Source organism: Ipomoea triloba, chromosome 9, assembly GCF_003576645.1.
Source record: "Ipomoea triloba cultivar NCNSP0323 chromosome 9, ASM357664v1".
Classification (NCBI taxonomy): domain Eukaryota; kingdom Viridiplantae; phylum Streptophyta; class Magnoliopsida; order Solanales; family Convolvulaceae; genus Ipomoea; species Ipomoea triloba.
This window is the reverse complement of record NC_044924.1, coordinates 18,160,962-18,179,964: the sequence shown is the minus strand read 5'-3', so window position 1 is coordinate 18,179,964 and position 19,003 is coordinate 18,160,962. Positions and strand designations below refer to the sequence as shown.

At 36.3% G+C, this 19,003-nt stretch overlaps 4 protein-coding genes across 5 annotated transcripts; 1 reads left to right on the top strand and 3 right to left on the bottom strand.

The window, feature by feature from the left end:
- The first annotated feature begins 2,899 nt into the window (after positions 1–2,899).
- LOC116028809 (probable polygalacturonase) lies at positions 2,900–6,188 on the top strand. The gene is made up of 5 exons (XM_031270633.1): positions 2,900–2,940; positions 3,638–4,103; positions 4,556–4,730; positions 4,820–4,890; positions 5,400–6,188. Exons 1-5 carry the CDS (start codon positions 2,902–2,904, stop codon positions 6,110–6,112), a joined length of 1,464 nt encoding a protein of 487 aa, XP_031126493.1. The 5' UTR covers positions 2,900–2,901; the 3' UTR covers positions 6,113–6,188.
- Positions 6,189–12,148: 5,960 nt separating this feature from the next.
- LOC116030224 (protein BPS1, chloroplastic-like) lies at positions 12,149–14,543 on the bottom strand. 2 transcript variants are annotated; one of them, XM_031272400.1, is made up of 3 exons: positions 14,409–14,543; positions 14,269–14,335; positions 12,149–13,577 (listed from the first exon to the last, which is right to left on the bottom strand). In XM_031272400.1, the coding sequence occupies exon 3, from the start codon at positions 13,559–13,561 to the stop codon at positions 12,533–12,535; it is 1,029 nt and encodes a 342-aa protein (XP_031128260.1). In that variant the 5' UTR covers positions 13,562–13,577; positions 14,269–14,335; positions 14,409–14,543; the 3' UTR covers positions 12,149–12,532. The 2 variants fall into 2 exon arrangements, with proteins under 2 accessions (XP_031128260.1, XP_031128259.1); XM_031272399.1 differs by lacking the exon at positions 14,409–14,543 and having other exon boundaries at positions 14,269–14,402.
- A 755-nt stretch (positions 14,544–15,298) lies between these two features.
- Positions 15,299–16,221, bottom strand: LOC116029661. The gene is made up of 2 exons (XM_031271708.1): positions 15,892–16,221; positions 15,299–15,808 (listed from the first exon to the last, which is right to left on the bottom strand). The coding sequence occupies exons 1-2, from the start codon at positions 16,219–16,221 to the stop codon at positions 15,299–15,301; spliced, it is 840 nt and encodes a 279-aa protein (XP_031127568.1).
- A 1,006-nt stretch (positions 16,222–17,227) lies between these two features.
- LOC116029660 lies at positions 17,228–18,150 on the bottom strand. Its single transcript, XM_031271707.1, has 2 exons — positions 17,821–18,150; positions 17,228–17,737 (listed from the first exon to the last, which is right to left on the bottom strand). The coding sequence occupies exons 1-2, from the start codon at positions 18,148–18,150 to the stop codon at positions 17,228–17,230; spliced, it is 840 nt and encodes a 279-aa protein (XP_031127567.1).
- Positions 18,151–19,003: the final 853 nt, after the last annotated feature.

Genomic DNA, 19,003 nt, shown 5'->3' with positions numbered 1-19,003 from the left:
TTCCTAACAATTTATCCCATTTTTTGTGATACCAAAACCTATACTCTTATGGGTTCAATTCTCATATATATATATATATAACTAATAATAGATAAATGTAAGTAAGAGGTTAGCTTGATTAGTTGGTAAATGTGTGGTTGTGTTAAAAAAAGGTTAGGGGTTCAATTCTTTTTATGGACTTTTTAATATAGCTATATAATTTTTTTTATATTAATAATGAGATATGTAATTTATAATGTGTTTTCTATTTGAATTATTTTATTAAATTAATTATGTTTCATATTTTGTTAAGAATATTTTTATAAAGTTTTAATGTGTTTTATTTTTCGCTTATATCCAACAATATTTATCATTATATTTCTAAAGTGTTTCTTTTTTTTTTTAATCATCTCTTTATTATTTATATTTCACCCCCACTAGAAGATATTTCTGGATCCGTCCCTGACTGCCACTAGCAAAACCTCCACTACTTCTACTGTGACTACCACTGCCTCCACTGCCTCCCAGACCATGACTTCCTCCAGTTCCTAAAGCAAATTGACTGAGAGTATTTTCCCCCTTTTTGACATTAGCAATCAGAAAATCAAGTGCATTGGAACCACGGTGGAGTCATTGCGATCCGGAGTGGTTGAGAGAGTGGGTACTCTGGTCTCGATTTATCTTTTCAATGATTTATCTCTCTTCTTACAAAATTTTAACCAACTCCAACAGAGTCTTGTCAAGATCTCCCTTGATGTGATTTTCAACATTCTCTATCTTAGTTTGTAGCAGTTTTTGATGTTCTACTAAGTGACTAAGATTGTCTCTAGTGTTACTATGTTCAATAGCCAAGTCTCCTTGCCTCTCCAAACCAGTTCCAACTTTATGACGTATAACTTCCTGAGTTTCACTCACTTTTGCAAAGAAGGAAGACAACATATTTTCTTCATCTTTCTCCGGTCTGTTAGGAGTTTGGCATTTGAGAGATCTTACTGAACTGAAAAGAGACTGCCTTCATTCCTTCAAGATTGGTGCATCAACTAGTTGCAAATCTGTTAAATTAAATATTCTTTATGGAATAGCTTCTGAACTTTGCTCATTGCCTCCTCCAACCTCGGCTTCTTCTTTGACAATAACCTCAGTACCGGTGTTTGGAATATTCATATATGTTATCCTGGTTATCAATATCATTTGGATGGATAGTACTTTGTTGCATACTTGGTAAGTAATGTTGATATGAGAGAAGTGGTTGTTCAGATAGTATGTGCTGCTCAAGGGGAGAGTTATCCACGTGTGGAACAATAGCCGTAGGAACAACCTCAACTATAGTGGCAACCTCCACTATACTAGTGATCCCAAGATTCCCAGACCGCTTTAGCTGTGATATACTTTGTTATGTACATCGTACAACGTATCGTTCAAGTTACTAAGTACGTAGTTTTGGCAAAGGAAGTCTGAATGCTTCCAAGCTCCAACTCTTGTCTTTTCACTTCAAGAACCTTCTCGATCAAGAACTCTGCCAAGCCGAGAGCAATGAGGTAGAAAAACATCTTTTGCTGCCACGTCTTGAAGTTCAATCCGTTGAATTTCTCTAGTTTTTCAACTGAGTCACTTGGTACCAACATAGGTATCTACTTTGTAAGGATATACCCTTGGATGCCACCACCGGTCTGTGAAACAAGGTTCACTGGAGTTTTGAAATGTGTAACATTGTTGCTATTCTCACCATTGTTGTTTTCGTCCACATTGTTATTGATTGGTAATACGGGGAAGACATTTTTATACGGGATAAATAAGGTTTTAAACTTGTTGGAATATTACGAAAATAATTTGAAAATAAGCACAAAAATGAAAGGGTTATAGGTTTAAATTTGATTCGTGTGCCACTCACGCTTTCCTTAAAGCCTTATTTACTACCTCCCTTTCTCAAGATAAAATGAATTCTTGATTTAAAGTTTGAGCACTCAAACAATAAATTCGGCCAACAAGAACGATACTAGGAGCGTTGTAGCCTTCCTTATGGAATTTGGAAATTCCTTAGGAGGCTCTAAGTAGGCATTTTCATGCTCATTTTGGGATTTGATTTGCACCCCATTGCGCATGAGAAAGAGCATCTATACTTCACAATTCAAACTCCTTTAAAAAGGAATTTGTATTTATACTAGTGCAAACTCACTTCCCATTCTAATGTGAACGATGACTTCTTTCAAGCCTTTCCACTTTTATTTTCCAACTCAAAAATTTAACTTTGATAATTAATTTTCCATATTCACTCATTATCCGTTTTCAACATACAATATATCTATTTTTTCGTCTCACTTCAAAGAACCCGAATCTATTTTGATCCGACTCAAATCAAAAATGAACCCCACTGATATTTGTACCACGAAATAGCACTTAAAATACCATTTTATGCTATTTTTTCCAACAAAGTTTCACAAACACATTTCAACGAAATGTATTTTTTTTTAAAATGAGCTAAAATAATTCTACTAACAATTTTTTTTTTTTAAAGTTCTCAAATGGAGCCAAATCAGGCTTAATTTGTTTTGTTTAGGACCCACCAAAAGGGTTGGTAGAATCCCCAACTGAAACGACCAAGGCAGATAAACCCTTTTAACAAACTTGATAGCAATTCCGACGACTAATTACTGATGTTTGTCAACCCACTCTTCTTTTTTGACTAGCGAAACTATTGCGCCTAAATTTACGCCACTTTATAATACTTCTGATCTAACACAGGAAAATATGTATCAGAATTCAGACAATGGTGCTTAATTGTCTTTAGTTAGTTAGTAACAGTTAATGCGACACACCAAATGAGTTTCAAAAAACACTTAGCTAGGTCACCAACTTTCCCTATAAATATAATGCAACTCACTTTGCATTTCATCATCAAATAAATTTTGTTCCACCAACTCAATGGAGTCTTTGAATACAATCCCATTCTTAAGCTCTCAAGTAAGATCAATTACATGCCATTCTTTCTTCTACTTTTTATTTCTAGCTATTTCTGTCCAAATTTTTATCTAAAACAAATTTAAAATATTATATAATACTTTACGACATCGGTGCTATCGTCTAAAGTAGATAATATCTTTCTTTCTTTCTTTCTTTTTTCTTTCTTTCTTCATTTCTTCCCACTCTACAATTAAAACTTTACTAGATTCACTAACCATTTTACTAAAAGTTCTAGCAACATATAATGAGATACCATTAAGCTAATTCAAGAAGGTGGCTCCCATTGAATTAGTTTATGGTAACACGCCACATAAGTATTTGGTAAAAAATTTAGCCAATTAAGTTGTATTTGTGTAACTATTAGTGTATATGCAATTGAGAACCTGGAATGTCGTTGAGTGGAAAGGACTCATCCATCTTTAACCAAACGTCAAGAGTTTAATCATTGGTTTTGTATACAGGATTAGTTACTGTATACGACGGTAGACGGTGGAAATCATAGATGCACACAACAAATATCATATTTAGTTCTTGAAATGTCATTACTCGTAACAATAAACAAATTGAGTAAAATGCCCATAAGTGGGAGAATTCTCAAAATATGCATTTTATCTTATCTTTCCTATTGGAGTGAGAACATTTGATTCTCCCTAGTTAATAATAATAATCCTGATTCATGGTACCCTTGGTGTTGCAGAAATTGAAGACACTTTGGTTGCTGGCAGTGGTTGTAGGAGTGATAGGAGTAGCTGAGGGTAGGAATGGAAGAAATTGGTACGAGTCCCAATATAATGGGAGGGAGTACTCAGCTATAAGCTGCAGGGCACACAGTGCATCCATAACAGATTTTGGAGGGGTAGGGGATGGGAAGACACTAAACACAAGGGCATTTCGGGAAGCGGTGAATCATCTGAGCCAGTATGCTGCACATGGTGGAGCTGAGCTCTTTGTTCCTGCTGGGAAATGGTTGACTGGAAGCTTCAATCTCACAAGTCACTTCACTCTCTTCCTTCACAAAGATGCAGTCCTCCTGGCTTCTCAGGACATAAACACCTGGCCAGTGGTTCAGCCCTTGCCATCTTATGGTCATGGAAGAGACACTTCTGGTGGAAGATACATCAGTCTCATTTTTGGATCAAACCTTGTAGATGTTGTTATTACAGGCAAGTTTCCATACTCATGTAAACCCCTGCCTTGTGATTCTAGCATGCAAAGAAGAACCACAAAGTGGTAAACCAGCTTAGGTTACTCATAGCTGACGGGCCGACTCAAACTAAGGAGGCCAATAAGTCAATACTGATATTATTATTTCGGAGGATTAAACTATTAGGATTCATTACCCGAGGGTGTGCACTGAGTAAACTCTGCCTTGTTATCCTAGTAGGCAAATGACCACAATGAGATAAACCAGATTAGGTTGCTCATAGTTGACCGGCTCAAACCAATGAAACCAATAAGCCGCTCCTGTTGAGAGTCGAACTTATAACCTTGTGGTTATCAAATCAACAGTCGGACCAACGTGATTGGGGTTGCCTCCGGTTGGTCTCGATCCGTTTGGTTGTAGAATAACAATGGATGGTACTTCAATTTTTGCATGTTGATACTTTATATTCAGGTAACAATGGCACCATTGATGGTCAAGGTGCACTTTGGTGGCAGCAGTTTCACAGTAAAAAGCTAAAATACACAAGGCCTTACCTGATTGAGATCATGCATTCTGATCAAATTCAGATCTCCAATTTAACCCTTGTCAATTCACCAACTTGGAATGTCCATCCTGTGTACAGCAGGTAATTTTTTTTTTATTACTCTTCCGATCCCTGCATTGGCCTTCAGTAATTAATAGTTATGTATATATTATGTTTTTTTTATACTGCAGTAATATCATCATACAAGGCCTCACAATCTTAGCTCCAGTCAAGTCACCAAATACTGATGGAATCAACCCAGGTTTGTTCCTAGCTTCTTATTAAATTAATTAAATTAAATGATCCAATTATAGTGACTAGCTATCAATTAATGGACTTGGCCTTTTATCGGTCTCAGTCCAACAGTTCTCCCTCCAGCACCTGTCACTTATTGATGAATTCAAATTCGCTTCATAACATGACTCTAACACCACTTGTTAGATCAAGTGTTTACTACTAGACTAAAAGATATAACTCGATCACAAGCGTAACTTTATTTCCTTATAAACCGCAACATTTTTTAGAGGTAGGACGATGGACTTGACCCTTTATCGACTTCCGCCCAACAATTCTCTAGCTACAAATGATTGGATTTGACTCTTCATCGGTCTTCACCCAACAAACCTCTTCGCCAACCATTGCTGGACTTGACCCTTGGCCCAACAATTTTCATAGCCACCAAGTGATGGACTTTACCTTTTATCGACTTGGGCTAAACAAAATATCCCCAGCTCTTTTGTTTTTAATTTCAATTTTGCTATTATTGTTCAGATTCTTGCACAAACGTAAGACTCGAGGACAACTACATAGTGTCGGGAGATGATTGTGTGGCAGTTAAAAGCGGTTGGGATGAATACGGTATAAAGTACGGCATGCCCACCAGACAGTTGATCATCAGACGCCTCACCTGCATCTCCCCCTACAGCGCCGCAATAGCACTGGGAAGTGAAATGTCCGGTGGGATTGAAGACGTCAGAGCCTCCGACATCACCGCCGTCAACACGGAGTCAGGCGTGAGGATCAAGACCGCCGTCGGCCGCGGCGGCTACGTCAAGGGTATATACGTCAAGGGAATGAGAGCGCACGCCATGAAATGGGTGTTTCGGATCAGTGGGGATTACGGCTCCCACCCCGACAACAATTTTGACCCGAAAGCTATTCCGGCGGTGACGGGGATCAACTTCCGGGATGTGGTGGCGGATAATGTGATGATGGCGGGCAGGATGGAGGGAATCTCCGGCCACCCCTTCACCGGAATCTGCATGTCTAACGTGACCATTGGGATGGCGAAGAACGGCAAGAAGTCGGCGTGGGATTGTGCTGATATTCAAGGAGTGGTCAGTGGGGTGGTTCCTCCGCCATGCGAGTTGTTGCATAGTCAGGGCCCAGTCAAGACTGGAATGTGCGATTTGCCTGCGGGAAATCTGGAAATTGACAACATGGAGATGGACTTTCAGAAATGTTATAATGGACTCCACTACTGATAGATGTACTTCAATTCCAAGATGCCCTCTGAACTATATACGGAGTAATATAATAAAGGAATAAGGTTCAAATAGACCAACTAACTACACACGAAATTGCAATTAGGCCATCGAACTCAAAAACAATGCAATTGTGTCCCTGAACTACACAAATTCATGCAAATTAATTCAAAGTGACTTGTTGACTTGATCTTCGGGTTACCAACTTTAAAAATAATATTTTAAAATAATTTTAAATAAATTAATTAATTAAAATTTATATTAAAAAAAAAAACAACAACAACAACAAACAGGAACAAGTCAATTGAGTCCTTTTTTTAATTTTAAATGTAATTTTAATTAAGTATTTTATTTAAAATTATTTTAAAATATTATTTTTAAAGTTGGTAACCGGAAGATCAAGTCAAACAAGTCACTTTGGGTTAATTTGCATGGATTTGTGTAGTTCAGGGACCCAATTGCATTGTTTTTGAGTTCAATGGCCTAATTGCAGTTTCGTGTGTAGTTCAGTGGCCTATTTGACCATTATTCCTATAATAAAAAGCTTTGCAATTACATGTCACTCTAGTATGTAAACACATATATATACCTCTCATATGATTTGCGAGGCTATTACCAGGTCATTCCAATAAAAATTTGGGCCCTGTGCCATATCTTAATTTGGGCCCATTTTTTTCGAATAATTTTTATATATAAATAATATTTGTCAAAAATTTGTATCAAAATATAAATATTGTATAAAAAATATATATAAAATTTTATTTAAAAAGTGATATGCGTCGTGCACATTTAGACGCAAAATCATCAATCAAACTTTTGATATCAACTACTTCCAAAAGCTCATTTTCAATGGAGATTAAAGTTAATCCATCGAGTCTCTCTTGCAACATATTTGATCGTAAGTAAGATTTTAACAATTTCAACTTTGAAAAACTCCTTTCTGCAGAGGCAACAGTAATCGAGATAGTCAATAATATTCAGTATGCAATAGTAGCATTTGAAAAATAACTTATCTGTTTCAATTAATTCAATATACTCACTGCCCCTATCTTTTCTTTCGATAAAATCTCTCTAAGTAATTTTAGCTCAAAATACAATTCATTTCCATCAATATCACCACACTGTTCATCTCTCTTAAGGGCTGCTTCTAAACAAATGCAACAAGACTTCAAATCTGTAACTTGTCAGAACTAAACAAAAAACTAAAAGTTCATTCATATATTTCATATTACTCAAACCTCTGGCCTAAATACAAAATGGAGCAAAGAAATGTGACTTTAGCTACCCTTCTTTAAACAAGGGTAGTGTAGGGTTTTTAAAGCAATTGTCAATTGGGCTCAATTTCATCTTATCACAAATTGATCCAATCTTCATACATTTAGCTTAAATTTTTGTAAACTATATATACATATAATTTTTTTTTTTAAATATGGGGCCCCAAAAATTGGGGGCCCTGTGCGATAGCACATGTTAGACATGCTCAGATACGGCCTTGGCTATTACATATTACTAGTGTTTATCTACGACATACTCTTGAGTAGTAGTTGCAATATTTTTTAGTTGGAAAAAGTTAGTTAAAATTGACATTTTAAATGGTTATTTTGAGTATAATTTTGAGTGGGGTCCACTCTCAATTTCGGTTGGATAAAGTTAGATTTGGATTCTCCCGTTGAGATGATGAATTTGATAAATAATAATTCAAAATGAATAATGAGTGAATAAGAAATTAATTCGTAAAGTGTATCCCATTTGTAAAATAAATAAATAAATAAATAAAGTTTAAGAAGACTTTTAAGTTTTAACTAACATTTGTCTGAAAGAAACGCGAGTTTGCAATAGTATAAATACAATTCAACTTTTAACTCAGTCTTATATATGACTTTAGTCGTCAACAGTCTCAAACCATGAACGACGGCCAATAAGTCGCTTCCATTGAAAATTGAACTTGAAACATTGTAGTTACTAAATACTAAGCAAACAATTTGATCAATTAGACTTTGTTACTTTCTTCAATTTAATTTTTTAAAGAGTTTGAACTCTATAACATAAATTTTACTCTTTCCACTTTCGTTTTCCAAAATTTTTTGTCAAATTTAAAATCACGCCAACTTAATTGGATTGCAAGAATCCAATCCAAATATAAACCTATCTATTTTATTTTTGGAATAATGTTAAAATTGGTCACTAAACGTAACCTAAAAGTGCAATTAGGCCGTTGAACCCAAAAAAAAGTGCAATTAGGCGACTGAACACTCCAAATGTATGCAATTTCACCTGATAGCAGGTTACCATCTATTTCATCAGCTATACACGATTAAGTCAGTTACTGACTGAAAACCTTGAAATCTAAAGTTAAATCAGCCAAATTGTGACTTAGAAAAGACCAATGATATTTGTAGTCAAAAGCAATCCTTCAGGGATTTTTATAGCGCTATCGACAGGATATGGGATTGAGATCAAATCAATTTCAAGGGCCTACGTTAAAAACGTGATCCTGTCCAAAATAAGATTGGTAGATTCATATTTTGGAGATAACAACCAAGATCTAGATCTTTCAAAAAAATATATATATACTATGGCTGGCTAAAAACGAGAGTCCACTTATTATTTGCATAAAGAAACTATATATTATGCAAATGTGACAGAATATACATATGAACTCATAAAATCATGTCAGCCAAATAAATTGCACAAACTAGCAATTTAATTTCGGAGCATAAATAATAAATTCAAATAATAATTTGAATGGTATTTTGAAAATAATATAATTCTCAAAAAAAATTCCTGGCCGAAATCAATGTATACATGTGAATTAATATATGACACAAAATAATAGCTCATTGAAATAAAGATGGTCCAATTTAAGATGAGGTGGTCCAATTAAATAATATATCAAATAGACCCATAATTGATGTATTTTCTTAAATAAAATAGCCCAACATCTCATCAAGTATATTTCAGCATATGGTAATCTTTGCAAATTATACCATGCACCACAGTGCACATAGCAATGTGCACCACGTACGTAAACGACGTCGTTTTGAGCATTGTAAATTAACCGTCCGTTTTTTTGGAAATTACGTTTTCCGGTTCGGCCGGTGTCTGTATTTATGTTAATATTCTGTGTATTCTAGGCAACCGTTCTGTGTATTCTAGGCAACCGTTTTGTGTATTCATGTTAGTAACACATGCTGTGATGTGTTCGTGCATTCGAATGTTTAGGAGGACGAATTTTGTGTATTTTGTGTCAATATTCTGTGTATTCATGTTATTAACACATGTTGTGATGTGTTTGTGCATTCGAATGTTAGGAGGATGAATTCTGTGTATTTTGTGTCAATATTCTGTATATTCTGTGCAAACATTTTGTGTATTCTAGACAAACGTTCTGTGTATTCTAGATAATAATTATGTGTATTATAGATAATGAATTCCCTGGAGTTATTCGCGTCCGCGTCCACTAACATTGAAACGACGTCGTTTTACGTTCGTGATGCACATTACTATGTACACCGTGGTGCATGGTATAACGATTGGGTAATCTTGGTCTTGGCTGAAATGGGCCAAACTCGGCCCGAGAAAACATATTATCAGATGCCAAATGTCTGAAAAAAAACTTAGCAGTCAGTGGCGAAGGCAGACAAAACCCTAGTTGCCGTCAAACTAATCTGTAATAGCCAAAACGTGTGAGAGAGGGAGAGATGCGCGGAGGCAGAGAAGCCATTAGGGCCGGAGCCGCATCGCCAGTCGCCGGTCGCCGTTCACGGCTGAAGCCTCCATCACCGCTCTCGCCGTCACAGTCGAAGGTCTCCCACTGCCGCGCCGGACTTCGTCGTCGGCATCACTAACGAGGATCGATCGCGAGCCACAGTCGCACTCTGCTGGAGCGCAATTTGTCAGAGTTCCACGTCACGGTCCTTCTACCGGAGCACCGCGTCTTCACCGAGGCAAGAACGTCGATCGCATAGGTCAGCCGTCGAACCGCTGAGCCTCACCGGCCGATTCGCGAGGCCCGAGCAGCGCCGCCGTCGAAGCTGGGAAACCACCATTGCCGATCGCCCTAGCCGCCGCCGTCGAAGCCGAGCGGCGCTCCCATCGCCAGAACACAAATCGAAGACGAAAAAAATGGTGGCAGATCGGTTCAAAAAAAGGATGGGGTGATTTTCGTTTCAATTTTTAACGATAATCCATTCGACGGCGCAGACGAAGCCATCGGCGTGACGATCCCCTGCTGCCGCGCACGGCTGTCACCGCCGCCAGGATGCCATCTCCATTGCAAAACAGAGACGCCAATTACCGCCATCGACGCTGCTCGAAGCTACAGATTATCATCGCCATCACTGCCCCAACGCACAAACCATCGAGAGAGAGAAAGCAGAGGCAATCAAATGGAGAGAAAAAAACCGTCGGCCTATCTACCGCACTGGGTCGCAGGGCCGGCGAGCCGATCTCCCCCTGACGGGATCTCCACCGAAAAAAATGGCCACCAGCTATGGAATTAATAAAGAGTTCCGGTGGCAGTGCAAAGAAGAAGGGAAAAGGTATTTTCGAAAAAAATTTCCCTTGTTCTGGTTGAATTGTCTTCGCAATTTTTGACCAAAAGATTGTATGGAATCTGCATTTTGGGTATAAAACGAAAAATCTTGATGACAATTTTTCTTTTTGGAAAAAAAAAAAGACAATTGTTAGGAGTTTATATGTTCTCTGAGCAAAAAAAAATTGATGGAGAAAAGGGAGATTTTGATCAAACAAAATTTCGTTTTTGTTTGCTGTTCTGGAAAAAAAAAATTCTATATATAATATGATACAATGTTCATAGAGGTATCAAAATACATGTATAGAGATTTGAATAGCATGTATAATATTGCATAAAGGCTCTGAACAGATATTGTAGATAATATGCAGAAAAATACATATACGTATTATTGAATAACAAAAGAAAATTACCATTCACCGGAGAAGTACTGTACTGAGCCCGGAGAAGTACTGAGCGTGCTGATAACGTGTTGTAGCAGGTTATTTCCATTGGCCTTTAGCTCCTAACCGTGATTGGTGAGTTGCAAAGTTATGAACAAGCTAAAATAACAGAGAAAGAATAGAGACAAGAAGAAGGAGAGCATTCTCATTCACTAGTGGTAAGTTGCAAAGTTATGAACAAGAGTTAATTCCAACAATGGTCCTCCGACAATGTTGATTTTCTAAAATTAGTCTCCGACTTTTAATTTGGATAATTTAGGTCCCTTGACTTTCAAATTCTTTCCAATGTTGGTCCTTTCGTCAAATGATGGTTAAGTTGAGGTCAAATGAATGGGTAAAATTGTTCGGTCACCTGTTTAGTGTATTATTACTCGTATTTCTAATGTCCTATACGTTGTATGTATGAATACAAGTCTCTTCGACTGAGATTATATTCATATATATAGCGTATAGGACATAAGAAATACGAATAATAATACATTATATAGGTGAACGAACAATTTTACCCCTTCATTTGATCTCAATTTAACCAAAATTTGACGAAAAGACCAACATTGAAATAATTTGAAAGTTAAGAGACCTAAATTGTCCAAATTAAAAGTCGGGGACTAATTTTGGAAAATCAACATAGTCGGAGGACCATTGCTGGAATTAACTCTTATGAACAAGCTAAACTAACAGAGAAAGAATAGAGACAAGAAGGAGAGCATTCTCATTCACTAGTCGTAGCCATTACATCATAGGAATACATAAATAATGACCGTTATAGGTTACAACCGTTACAATGTTAACAATAATGGCCACAAATATTATTTATAACAATTCATAAATTTTCAGATTTGTTTGTACACCTCTAAATTACTCCATAAGAGATAAGTTAATAATATAATATAGAAATCAAATTTCCATATATCTAAGTTAGGTGGCCGATGTTTACTTTGGTATAATTGACTAAGCAACTTTGGTAGGCATGATGAAAATTGAATATATTAAATTCACGCTTGAAATCGTTGCCTGAATTTGACAAAAGAGTGCACCATGTATGCTTGGCTTAGGGCATTAAGTCATTAGCCATGACGATCAAAACCTTTTGCTTCTATGGGCATCATAGCTATGGTAAAAACAGTTTTACCAATTCATACATATGTAAATATGACACTTGCATCTGCCAACCAACCAGCAAATTACAACTCATCACAACTGTTTAAATATACAATAGTAATATTCAGTACCAGGTACTATATTTACTTAGATACTAGGTAGTATATCTTTAGAAAAATTCTACAATACTAAAAAATATCGCTACTTACCATTATAAATAAAAAGCCCCTTCATAATTATAATAATAGGTGGCGGTGGATTTTCAGCATTGTAAAATTTTTCATATTCTTACTATCAAACTGGAGTGAACAACAGAAAACCTGACACCTACAAAACTAGTTTTCACCTCACAATTTGTCCCTTCAAATTGCTACTGGCCGGCATTTGGTTAGTGATTTTACTACCAATTCTAAGGTTAGAAAGCAAAGCGTTGCGTCCTGATAGGAGAATTTGGAAGAATGCATCGACCTCCTTCGATAACAGATCGAGTCCTTCTGAAAGTTGATCTGCCTTCTTCGACAAATCTGATCTTGCATCTTGTAGCGCTCCAAGTTCAGTAGGGACTACCCCATCCTTAACCATGGGGTACAACTTCTCCACACTTATATCGACGCCTTCTAGCTCCTTCAGGGTTTTGAACCCTCCACAGGAATATTTGTCCCTGATCTCCTTGTTGATAAAAGCCTGAAGATCAAGAAAAGCTTTTGCCCAGATGCAATCCTCGGGAATCTCTAAATCCTTCAGCTTTTTCACAGAACCTGAGAAAGCAACAACAAATATACTGCAGAGGGAAACAGTTACTGCCCGAACTCCATACAAAGCCCGCATCAACACTTTCCCTTTTGCAGAGTTCTTTATCTTAGGTAAGTTCAAACTTTCGGTGAGACTATCCAGAACCCCAAAGCACTTCTCCAGTCTTAGGTTGTTTCCATTAAGATGCTGCTTCCATCCATCCAACGATGAGCGTGCTCCAACGAACTTCTTTGCTCCACCATCCACGTTGTGCAACGTGCAGCGAATAAAAAGATTTCCCTGGTTGAGCCTCGAGATCTCAGAGCTGAGAGCGGTACAAACATCTAGCAACCTCACACTGTTGTCTAAGTACACATCAATCCACTTCTCATCCCAATCACTTACGGGAAGTTCAAGTGCAGTAAGAAGCGCTTTGATGTTGGAATGAATAACGGAAAGTGCAGCAATGGCACGCTGCATCCACGATAAGCTGAGCACATCTTCCCCATCCAAAGGCCTCAGACTCTTGAGTTTCTCTGCCACCGACTCCTCAAAAGTATTCAATAGAGAAAGAAGCCTTGAAGACAGGTGTGAGCCCTTAGGAAATATCTTCCGGAAGGGGTTTCTTGGAGAATTCATTTTTAATATACAGAAACTACATAGAAATTTAAAAAAAAAAAAAAAATAAAACATAAGAGACCAGAAAAACTCTTAAGTAATATGGAGTATAGGCTTAGGCATGGGAACCAACAATTGAAGAACACAAATATTCACCCCACACAAGTTTCTGCAGCAGCTTAAAATCAAACATCAGCATAAGTTCTAAATATCAAACTCTAGCATACAGCTATATCTACTTGCAGCCCTATTTTTTCCGTAAAAGTTGCATCTTATAATCCAGAAAGCTAAACTGTGTTACAAAAAACAATGCATATATATCAGCAAATTTGAAACTTTGAACCTATAGAGATACTCATTCAATATCAGCTCATTATCAACTACAAGTTCCCAAAATCCCAAGTAATTCATTCTCTCACATATCAAATTAGTTGGAAATTCTCTTAAATGCCCAGAATATATTGCAATTAGAAGCCAATTATGACCATCAAACTCAAGATCTAACATTTCTCATCAAATTTCAAGATCGCTACCACATGAAACTTGTAACTCTGAGATTTCAACAACTACAACGCATCAGATTATTATTATTACTGGTTTTCTTAATATTCAGAAAAGAGGAAAAGAGAATAACAAATTTGACGAAAATCAACAAAAAAAAAAAAGATGAGCAAATTCAAACATCAACTATCCAATAAAACAAACGATAATCAAATAAAGATACTTACAGATTGATAGAGCTTTGAATCTGAAGCCGATTCAGAGATTGAACGCCACGGATTTTAAGCAGATCAACTAAAACATCGGTCAACCCGTAAGCTATACGCAGAGATGTATATATATATATTAAAAACGCACGAAGCCGTACCTGACCGAGTACTGAGTAGAGAGAGAAAGGGAGGAATCTTCTTGGAATTTCACCCGCAGACGCGTTTGATTAATGAGTGGTTCGTTTATTAGTTCTTGGAGACACGATAACCGTCGGATTAATGCTTAAAATGTGGCGAGATATGGCATGGTGATGAAGCTTGTAGAAGATCGTATTATGCCTTGTTGGAGTTAGACCATTTTTGGCCATTGGATTCTTTAGCAATTTCTGGTCGACGATGTTCTAGATATGCTTCGAATTCCGGAGTTTATGAATTCTATAACAGTCCGTTTGGTTCGCTGGAAAATATTTGAAGGAATTGGAATTCAAATTTAGGGTGTGTTTGGAAAGCAGGAAAATGATTTCTGGAAAATGACAGAAATCATTTTCTAGAAATCATTTTCCTTTCTTGTGTTTGGCTGCAGAGCAGAAAACTGTATATTGTGTGTTTGGTTCATTTTCCAGAAAATGAGGAGGAAGTGTTTGGTTCATTTTCCAGAAAATGAGGAGGAAAATGAACAGAATTCTATAATTACGTGTTTTAGTATATTTGTTTAAATATAACAACATTTATAATTAACAAATGACTAATAAAATATCAAAATAACTAACAAAGTATTACAATTAAAAATAACAAAGCAAAATAGAGTTGATCATTGCATCCAACATCTTACAATCCAAAATAAGATATCAAAATAACAATTCCTATATAACTAGTTGATCATCCCATCCAAATTTTACAATCCAAAAAAAGATATCAAAATAACAATCTAGCAATCCAACATTAAAGTCTTACAATCCAAAATAAGATATCAAAATAACAATCTAGCAATCCAACATTAACGTCTTACAATCCAAGAGAAAGTCATAAAATCCAACATAACCAATATCTAACTCAAAGATGAAATAAAGCTCTCAATCCACTTTCTCTTCAAGCTTGAACTCTTCACCTTGAAAATTCTAGCTTGAACTTCGTTTGTCATTAGAAATTCAAATGCTTTGCACAAGTCATCCTCGTGAAAGTCGGCGCCTATTGTCATCACTTGTTGATACAATTCACTTTCATCAATGCCACTGGTGCTCAATGATTTAATGGCTGATGCAATGTTACCAAGTTGCTTTGCCATTTCATCAACTTTCAAGTCAAGTGACTTTCTCTTACGCCCTGATTTTTGAGACGAAGTAGCAGTTGATACAGATATTTTCCCCCTAGTTTCTTCATCATTTTGGTCATGCAAGTTTTCAGGAGTTATGTCATCCACTTCATTGGTACTTTCTAGCTCAATATCTGCAAAAGATTTTGCAAACCTTCCTACGGCACAATCTCTCCCAACAACAATAGACATTTCATCATAATACTCAAATTTTCTGTTCAATATAGTTTCATACTTGGGAGTTGCCTATCAATAAAAAGCAAAAATACATTAAAAAGTATGCAATAGTAAAAAATTTTAACATTAGAATTATGTTAATACCAAATTACCGAGATAAGCTCCATATAAGTTGCTGAATCGCATGTAATCATTTTCAACGAATCCTCCCAACCAACTCCACTCAAAATTTTCAGTTTGCAAATCATCATCCACGTGTTCTTCACTGTTTTCAAATGATTCTCTACATGTTTGGATTCACATGCAACATTGAATTGTTCAGAAATAGTAGAAGCAACACGGTTGAATGAGGAAGATCTAAAATTGTTAGTTGGATTGTTGGGATTGTTAGCCTCTTCAGCTAATATCTGTAGAAATACACCCTCCATTGGCTTTGTCCACCTAAATTGCTTAGAAGTGCCAATTCCCTTGCCTTTATTCATGATGCTATAATAAATACAAATAATTTTGGAATTAAAGTATATATCATATTTAACAATAAAACAAATATCAACTATAAAGTAATCCAAGTTTAACAATTAATAACATTCAACAAAGCAGCACTAAGAAATGTTTAACAATAAAACAAGTACCAAACATAAACTAATCCAAGTTTAACAACTAATAACATCCAACAAAGTAGCAATAAGAAATGTTTAACAATAAACTAGATACTAAAGTCATTCCACATTTGTTCTGCAATTTCATCCCTCTTTGCATTCCACTGTCTAGTCTTGTGTCTTTCTTCACTTTGAGTATGAGATAATGTCAACAAGCTACCATCATCATCAACTAATGCTTGATTAATTTCATCATTAGGATCGATTCCCATAATATGGTTATGAATTATGCAACAAGCTAAAACTATATCCACTTGTGTCATAAAATCCCAAAATGGTTCTGCATCTAATATGGTTCTCCGTAGTGTGTAGCTTCGTCCGGCGACCATGGCAAACCTTACTTCTTAAGAAGGGGGGGGGGGGGGAGACAGGGCGGCCGGCCGCAGAGGAGGCCGAATCCGGCCTTCCNGAGGAGGAAGTGTTTGGTTCATTTTCCAGAAAATGAGGAGGAAAATGAACAGAATTCTATAATTACGTGTTTTAGTATATTTGTTTAAATATAACAACATTTATAATTAACAAATGACTAATAAAATATCAAAATAACTAACAAAGTATTACAATTAAAAATAACAAAGCAAAATAGAGTTGATCATTGCATCCAACATCTTACAATCCAAAATAAGATATCAAAATAACAATTCCTATATAACTAGTTGATCATCCCATCCAAATTTTACAATCCAAAAAAAGATATCAAAATAACAATCTAGCAATCCAACATTAAAGTCTTACAATCCAAAATAAGATATCAAAATAACAATCTAGCAATCCAACATTAACGTCTTACAATCCAAGAGAAAGTCATAAAATCCAACATAACCAATATCTAACTCAAAGATGAAATAAAGCTCTCAATCCACTTTCTCTTCAAGCTTGAACTCTTCACCTTGAAAATTCTAGCTTGAACTTCGTTTGTCATTAGAAATTCAAATGCTTTGCACAAGTCATCCTCGTGAAAGTCGGCGCCTATTGTCATCACTTGTTGATACAATTCACTTTCATCAATGCCACTGGTGCTCAATGATTTAATGGCTGATGCAATGTTACCAAGTTGCTTTGCCATTTCATCAACTTTCAAGTCAAGTGACTTTCTCTTACGCCCTGATTTTTGAGACGAAGTAGCAGTTGATACAGATATTTTCCCCCTAGTTTCTTCATCATTTTGGTCATGCAAGTTTTCAGGAGTTATGTCATCCACTTCATTGGTACTTTCTAGCTCAATATCTGCAAAAGATTTTGCAAACCTTCCTACGGCACAATCTCTCCCAACAACAATAGACATTTCATCATAATACTCAAATTTTCTGTTCAATATAGTTTCATACTTGGGAGTTGCCTATCAATAAAAAGCAAAAATACATTAAAAAGTATGCAATAGTAAAAAATTTTAACATTAGAATTATGTTAATACCAAATTACCGAGATAAGCTCCATATAAGTTGCTGAATCGCATGTAATCATTTTCAACGAATCCTCCCAACCAACTCCACTCAAAATTTTCAGTTTGCAAATCATCATCCACGTGTTCTTCACTGTTTTCAAATGATTCTCTACATGTTTGGATTCACATGCAACATTGAATTGTTCAGAAATAGTAGAAGCAACACGGTTGAATGAGGAAGATCTAAAATTGTTAGTTGGATTGTTGGGATTGTTAGCCTCTTCAGCTAATATCTGTAGAAATACACCCTCCATTGGCTTTGTCCACCTAAATTGCTTAGAAGTGCCAATTCCCTTGCCTTTATTCATGATGCTATAATAAATACAAATAATTTTGGAATTAAAGTATATATCATATTTAACAATAAAACAAATATCAACTATAAAGTAATCCAAGTTTAACAATTAATAACATTCAACAAAGCAGCACTAAGAAATGTTTAACAATAAAACAAGTACCAAACATAAACTAATCCAAGTTTAACAACTAATAACATCCAACAAAGTAGCAATAAGAAATGTTTAACAATAAACTAGATACTAAAGTCATTCCACATTTGTTCTGCAATTTCATCCCTCTTTGCATTCCACTGTCTAGTCTTGTGTCTTTCTTCACTTTGAGTATGAGATAATGTCAACAAGCTACCATCATCATCAACTAATGCTTGATTAATTTCATCATTAGGATCGATTCCCATAATATGGTTATGAATTATGCAACAAGCTAAAACTATATCCACTTGTGTCATAAAATCCCAAAATGGTTCTGCATCTAATATGGTTCTCCGTAGTGTGTAGCTTCGTCCGGCGACCATGGCAAACCTTACTTCTTAAGAAGGGGGGGGGGGGTGAGACAGGGCGGCCGGCCGCAGAGGAGGCCGAATCCGGCCTTCCTCGACGCGGCCTCCAGCCGCCTAGCGCCTAGGCACGATTTTTGCAACATTGGATTCTGGAACTTGTTTAGATATTTTTTTGAGTATTTCACCTTGGTTCTGGAGTTGTTATTCATGTCTTTTGATTCATTCTCTTGGGCTATTGGTTGGTTGAATCCTTAGTTATATTCTCTGAGTGTATGTTGTGTTCATAACCTGAGATGAACACTGTTGTTGGTAATTCTTGGGGTTGAGTCTGAGGTTGGATGTGGGGTTGGGAATCTCTGGGT

What these genes read in the sequence shown, in the direction of transcription:
- LOC116028809 (XM_031270633.1), top strand. Translation starts at nt 2,902, where the DNA reads ATGGAGTCTTTGAATACAATCCCATTCTTAAGCTCTCAA. An exon ending in TCCCATTCTTAAGCTCTCAA is followed by an intron (nt 2,941 to 3,637) that starts GTAAGATCAATT and finishes TTGGTGTTGCAG; the next exon opens with AAATTGAAGACACTTTGGTT. An exon ending in TACTGATGGAATCAACCCAG is followed by an intron (nt 4,891 to 5,399) that starts GTTTGTTCCTAG and finishes ATTATTGTTCAG; the next exon opens with ATTCTTGCACAAACGTAAGA.
- LOC116030224 (XM_031272400.1), bottom strand. Translation starts at nt 13,561, where the DNA reads ATGAATTCTCCAAGAAACCCCTTCCGGAAGATATTTCCTAAGGGCTCA.
- LOC116029661 (XM_031271708.1), bottom strand. Translation starts at nt 16,221, where the DNA reads ATGAATAAAGGCAAGGGAATTGGCACTTCTAAGCAATTTAGGTGGACA. An exon ending in CTTATATGGAGCTTATCTCG is followed by an intron (nt 15,809 to 15,891) that starts GTAATTTGGTAT and finishes TTTTATTGATAG; the next exon opens with GCAACTCCCAAGTATGAAAC.
- LOC116029660 (XM_031271707.1), bottom strand. Translation starts at nt 18,150, where the DNA reads ATGAATAAAGGCAAGGGAATTGGCACTTCTAAGCAATTTAGGTGGACA. An exon ending in CTTATATGGAGCTTATCTCG is followed by an intron (nt 17,738 to 17,820) that starts GTAATTTGGTAT and finishes TTTTATTGATAG; the next exon opens with GCAACTCCCAAGTATGAAAC.